The sequence below is a fragment of the Anas platyrhynchos genome, chromosome 3 (assembly GCF_047663525.1).
Source record: "Anas platyrhynchos isolate ZD024472 breed Pekin duck chromosome 3, IASCAAS_PekinDuck_T2T, whole genome shotgun sequence".
Taxonomy (NCBI): Eukaryota; Metazoa; Chordata; class Aves; order Anseriformes; family Anatidae; genus Anas; species Anas platyrhynchos.
The window spans coordinates 114641002-114647001 of NC_092589.1; the positions used below are offsets into that span (position 1 = coordinate 114641002).

At 40.0% G+C, this 6000-nt stretch overlaps 1 protein-coding gene across 2 annotated transcripts in view; it reads left to right on the plus strand.

The window, feature by feature from the left end:
- The window catches only part of CDC5L (cell division cycle 5 like), a 34347-nt gene extending 29516 nt beyond the window's left edge, over window positions 1-4831 (plus strand). For both annotated transcript variants that reach the window (XM_027455331.3, XM_027455332.3), the window contains exons 15-16: window positions 2947-3159; window positions 4339-4831. In XM_027455331.3, coding sequence (XP_027311132.1) covers window positions 2947-3159; window positions 4339-4443 — 318 coding nt within the window. In that variant the 3' untranslated portion in view covers window positions 4444-4831. The remainder of the gene's footprint in view (window positions 1-2946; window positions 3160-4338) is intronic.
- The last annotated feature ends 1169 nt before the right edge of the window (window positions 4832-6000 follow it).

A 6000-nucleotide genomic window follows, 5' to 3' on the forward strand; every position in this document is an offset into this window, starting at 1 on the left:
GGGGAACTTTTCTAAATGGTTGTTTTTTAACCTATTCTAGGATGACGACGTTCTGATTGGAGTTCTATTTCACACCAAGAGCACTCTATCATCTCTAACACTGAAACAATGTGGGGCAATCTGGGTTACATTAGATCTCTGTTATAAACAAAGTTCTCTTTGCCTGTGCATCCATCTCTTCCACAATCTCTAAATATCAAGAATTCTCAGCACGCGTTTTTCATCGAGGAGCAGTAATTGGAAAGCAGTTCATTTGCCGCCCAGCTGTATTTGTTGTTGCAGTAATGGCATATTATTTACCAGCGAAGACATTTAAAGCTTTCATACTTTTCCATCGGAGAGTATCCTCACAAATCCCTAATCTATTTATTTAATTTTCTCTAGATTTGTATAAATATTGAAAAAGAGGCACCTTTCTGTATGCTTAAAGCACCTTGGGCATACTGAAAGACTACATTGCAAACAAAATCTGAAAAGTGTAGCAGTCTGCATCTGTCTCCCCAGGAGCAAACTAGGCAGCCTAGAAGGTCAAAATTCTCTTTCATTCCCCCATTAACAGTTTTGTCTCTTTACTATTCACTTTGTTTATCACTGCACCACGTACTAAACCTGCTTTCAATGAGTGAATAAATTGATAAGGAGCGAAGCATTTTAAAGAAAGGTGAAGCTGCGTAATAAAGCATACTTCAGTAGCATCAGACTATAACAGATTATAAAGTAGTTTTTCCACAAAGAATTTAGTTTTGTAGGTAAAAAGATGATATGCTGGGTAACACATGGTGTGTGGGGTTCAAAGCAGAGAAAAACTTCCACTTTCTCATTGATCAATGGTAATCCTTTTGATATCTAAAGGAAATGAGGCAAGGATAGTTACTTTAGCCACTGTGTTTCTGAGGTAGACTTGTGTTCTAACAGTTGAGAATGTGAAGCATTTTTTTTCATCTCCTATGCTAGTATACTTGTTATTATGGCAAAAATCAAAATGTGAGAAGCCCAAAATCCTCTTGTTGAGTTTGGAATCTTTTTTTTTTTTCTGAAAAGTGTGAGCTCTTTTTATGCTTTTAATATTTTTAAGAAGGTAGCGTAAAAGAACGACCAGGAGCCCTTATGTCCCTGTGCAGAGATGTGAAATGCTGCACCTCCCCCCCAGCTTTGCGGAGGTATATTCTGTGTATTAAGAGTTAAGGATCTCTTCGGTGCTGTCTATCAGGCTTCAAAACTGCCTATAGCTTTTTCTTTGCCTGCCGGTTCAACCTTGCCCAACTGAATACAAGTATAAAAATATGCAAAGGGCTCTGGTGCCTTTTCTATTTTTAAATGTTGAATGAAACACTTATAACATGTTAACGTGATCACGCTGGCTTATTTGCATTGTATCCCAGGTGGCAGAATTTTATAATTTATATCACTTGTCGGTTTCAAATCCCAACTCTGGATTACGGCTTTAGAGGACTGACGTGGAGTCCTTTGGGAAAACTATGGGGAAATCAAGACTTTGAAATCCAGGATGCACCAGGCAGCACTTACCAGAATGATACAGGAAGGAGAGTTTCACTTCTAACATGCCACTTGCTTTGTGGTTTTGATACCACATTTTAATCTCATCACTTCACATCTGTTGTGTATGGTATTGGCTTGTAAATTGTGGGGTTTTGCTTCTGGCTTTTGCCACTGACCTTAGGCAGCTGATTCATTGTGCTATCTCAGTGCTTGTCTGCTCGCTAAAGATAATCTTACCTTCTTGTTCTGAGATTCTTAAGGGAAAAGCCCTGTGAAAAAGCAGTGTTACTTGAGAGGCCACCGAGGAGTTACCGGGTTTTCAGTATGTTTTAGGAGGGAATAAGGTTGCAGCATTACGGTTCTGCAGTAAATCTGAATGGGAGATCTCGTAGATAGGTGAGGTGACTTTATTTTAAGCCCAAACCAATTCACTTCTTTGCAGTCTCATACTCACACAGTCCCAAACACAAAACAAAAGATGTGTACTGGAGTCATCAGTCCAGCATTCAGCTACCCAGACATCTGAATGCCAGCAGTCTTCTTTCCTGGAATGCCTTATGATGCTATCAGGAGTGAAGGGTCACTAGCTATTGACTTCTAATCATATCAGTGGGTTTTTTGGGGGGTTGCTGAGGTGTTTTTTCATTAGTGTTGATTTTTTTTTTATATTATGCCTTTCGTACCTTTAGAAGCCAACAGTGGTTGGCATCTCCATCCTATCCCACCTCTGCAAATCATCAGGATTTACTCTTAGTCCTTTGTCTCCTGATCTGGCTGTCCTAAGAAAGCACATGCAGATAGGTGGTAGAATTTAGTTGCTGTTCTGATGGTTCTTCCGTGGTTCCTTCTGGTGCCTCTGTGCCCTGACATGGCCATTCGTTCATTAGCAGGACCAGTGTGAACATTTCCATTGTGGTTTTCTACAATAAAAAGATGGATCCAGAGCTGCATTCAGGCTCCTGATTGCCTCTTTTTCTCTGTAAAATATGATTTAGATTAATCCTGTTGGGGTAGAAGGACTGAAAGATGTCTGGTTTTGCAGATAAAGAATATAATTTAAAAAGAACACACTCTCTTCATTTAGTTTGCCTTTACTAAAGCACAGATCTCCTGTGTGACTGGGAGGTGGCATACCAAGCTGTTGTGTGTCTTGGCTGCCTACTGAGCTCACAACTGTAACAATTCCTGTCTCTAAAAACCATACTCATACAGTGTAATCACCCTCTGTTATGGTTAGTGGGCTTCATCTTCAATTAGCTACATGCATTGTACAGGTTTTAATCCATAAATCTCTTCTAAGTTTTTGTAAAGCGCGCAGTGTATGATCTGTTAACAGAAATCAAAGAACTCCAACTCAATACAGTGTTCTGCAGATTTTTACTACCTCTGTTTTTTTAACTTTTGGATTCTGGATAATTAAAACAATTCCTGGTTTCGTTCTGACAGATAAACAGAGGTCATATGACAACTGAAGCAAAGAGGGCTGCCAAGATGGAAAAGAAGCTGAAGATTTTGCTTGGTGGTTATCAGTCTCGAGCAATGGGCCTCATCAAACAGTTGAATGATTTGTGGGACCAAATTGAACAGGCTCATCTGGAGCTACGTACTTTTGAGGAGCTGAAGAAACATGAAGATGCTGCTATCCCAAGGAGACTGGAGGTGAGATTGCATAAATGTGATACCTTAGATCAAATGCAGACATTGTGGAAAAGATGTTTTTTACAATGCACAGACTCTGAAGTTAACAGCCTGAGTTTGTACCAAGTTTTTACTGGTAGTCTTAAATTATACTTGTAACCAAAAAAAAAACTCTGCTGTTCACTTCAATATCAAAGATTCTGTGACATGTTACAAGCTGGGACTAATCTACTAGTGTGTACTTTCATTTTCTTTTTATTTTATTTCTAATGTGGTATATTTTATTAATCTTCTGCAATATGTATTAGCAGAGGTTCCATGTCTATCTTAATTCGGCTTGTTTTGGTTTTAATTACTGTCAGAACTCAGGGTAGATTGGAAAGTTGTGCACAGCCTCCCATTACCTTCAAAATCAGCTGACCAAATGCTAGTTCAGAGTACTGGAGAATTTCCTTTCTTTTCACATGTTGATTGTGTTCCTCCCTTAACTGTGTTGTTATTACCAGACTTGCAGATAGCTGAACTGTTATAAATTGGCAAGAACCCCATTTTGGAACTGGTTTTCGACATCACAGCTCTCAGTTTCAGAAGCTGAGCAGCCATAGTGTAATTTTAGTTCTGAGCCATCCTCGGAGCTCAGGCTCTTTGCCGTGAGTCCTGCCACTAGCTCTGCATTTGGTGATCTGGACCAATGCTGCTGAGTAACAGCAGCCTGCCCTACTGGCTCTAGCTGGTCAGTATGGTTTTGAGAAGGAAGGAGCAGCCTCAAAGAGTGAAGGGATATCCCATGAACTAGCAGCTGGCAGTTTCAGAACGAGCAGTAGTTCTCATTCACACGCTGCATCATTAGTGGAACAAGGCCTTGTTGCAGGATGCTGTGTTAATGAGGAAGGTTACCTAAAAAAAGGTTCAGGACAAACTCAGGAAAGAGAGGAATCAATAGATAACTCTTAAATACAGGGCACTGCTTGCGGCTGGTTTCTAATTTGAAATCTCCCCTTTTGAAGCATTTTGTATTAGCTGCGGTCAAAAACAGGATGCTGAAGTAAGATGGCCATGATTCTTGATACTTCATATTAACTGTTCTAGTTTTTAAAGTAATTTTAGCATTCTTCTACCTCAGCTTCCTGTGAAGGAACTAAAATGCAACCTTTGCTAATGATCTTCAGGCATGTGACTGGTTGTTTGTTTTCCTTTCAGTGTCTAAAGGAAGATGTGCAGCGGCAGCAGGAGAGAGAAAAGGAGCTCCAGCAGAGATTTGCTGATTTCATGTTGGATAAAGAGACTTTTCAAGCAAAGTATTAAAGCACAAAATTCCTTTTGTCGCTGATGTAACATTTTTAAAGTGTACAGATACTTCTCCAGCAGCTTTTGCCGTCAGTCACAGAAATCAAGTGTAGTCTGCTGTTTGTCAACTTTTGTTCCTTTGATGGACTATTTCAAATGCTCTCGATATGAATGGCCTTGTCCAGGATTAAAAAACATTGGATCAAAATGTCCAAAGTTTTATTAAAAGAAGTCACTCTGATATGATTTTAGCCATGTCTTCATTTGCTGGGACTGTCACATTATTCCTAGTGTTTTATCAGTCTTAAGACCTATGAGATAACATGCCTGAGAGTAATGTCTCTTGAATAAACCTGGAATGTTAAAAATAATTATGAAATAAAATGCTTGTCTTAACTGAAACGGAGTCCTCCCCCAGCTCAGGTCTCTTTCATGTTTCTGATAATTTATTGTTCTTCCACAGTTGTGCTCCATCCCCCATTCCTCCTTCCTTCCTCTGAATTGTCATTTGTAACAGGTAGGACCTGTGGAGAGTAATTTTGGTCCATGTAAAAGTACTCGTAGTTCTGTGCCTACAACAAAACTTTAGTTTTTATATCAGGATATTCACATGCTCATAATGGACAGTAAGTGTAACTGCACTGTGCTTTGGCTTGCCACTGTGGTAGTAATCAGTTGCTTGTTCTGTACAGTTCTTAAAATTGTCCTTTGCTCCTTGCTGGCTGTGATCATCCAGCATCTTCAAGCATCTGTCAGACATGGCTTGTGAATTAGGGTGGGCCAGGGACAGACATTAATAAGCAGGAGCTGTGTGACCAGCCCTGGTAGCCTGATGGCCTGGATCTGTCCATGCTGTGCTGGTTGACCTGAGTTGTAGGGCTGAATATTGTTCAATTTACTACTGCAGCCACAGCCATACCACCTCTCAAGACCTTGCACATCGTGTAGGGGTTTCTGGAGTGCATCCTGATCCCATAGGTAGCACTCTTGAGGTCCTTGGCACTATTTCTTGTTGCTCCTTGAGAGTGGGCTTGGCAGTGTGCTTTGCTGCCCAGAGCAGCCCAGGAGTGGGGTGGGCAAAAGTTCCCTATTTACTCCTCCTCTCCTCTGTGACCACATCTCAACAGAATTTCATTTTCTGGCTACTTTGACTTTATCCTGAATATTAAGGATGGCTTTACTGAAGGGGGTGGATGAATCTTTTTCTGTTCACATAGTTTTCTAAACCTTACCCAAATTTTTCTCAGTACTGCTTGTCCAGAACACACTGAAGTTAGATATTTGGTTTTTCAGAATGTTACCAATTGTTCCTAATGCTTTTAATATTAGAATTTGCCAGTCAAGCATCTAATTTAGAGGATTGCTTTCAGGTTTTATTTTTGTGGAGGTGTTCATCCCTCTTTAAGGATTGGTTTTACTTTCAACTCTTGTACCTCTGGTGTTTTGAGCAATTGTTTGAGGAAATGCATAGGGAAAAAGGTAACATTGTATACTAACAGCACAGAATTCAGCAATTTAATACATCAAGTTGCACACATGAGCAGTCAGAGTTGTGGATGTGTAGCTGCTTAAATG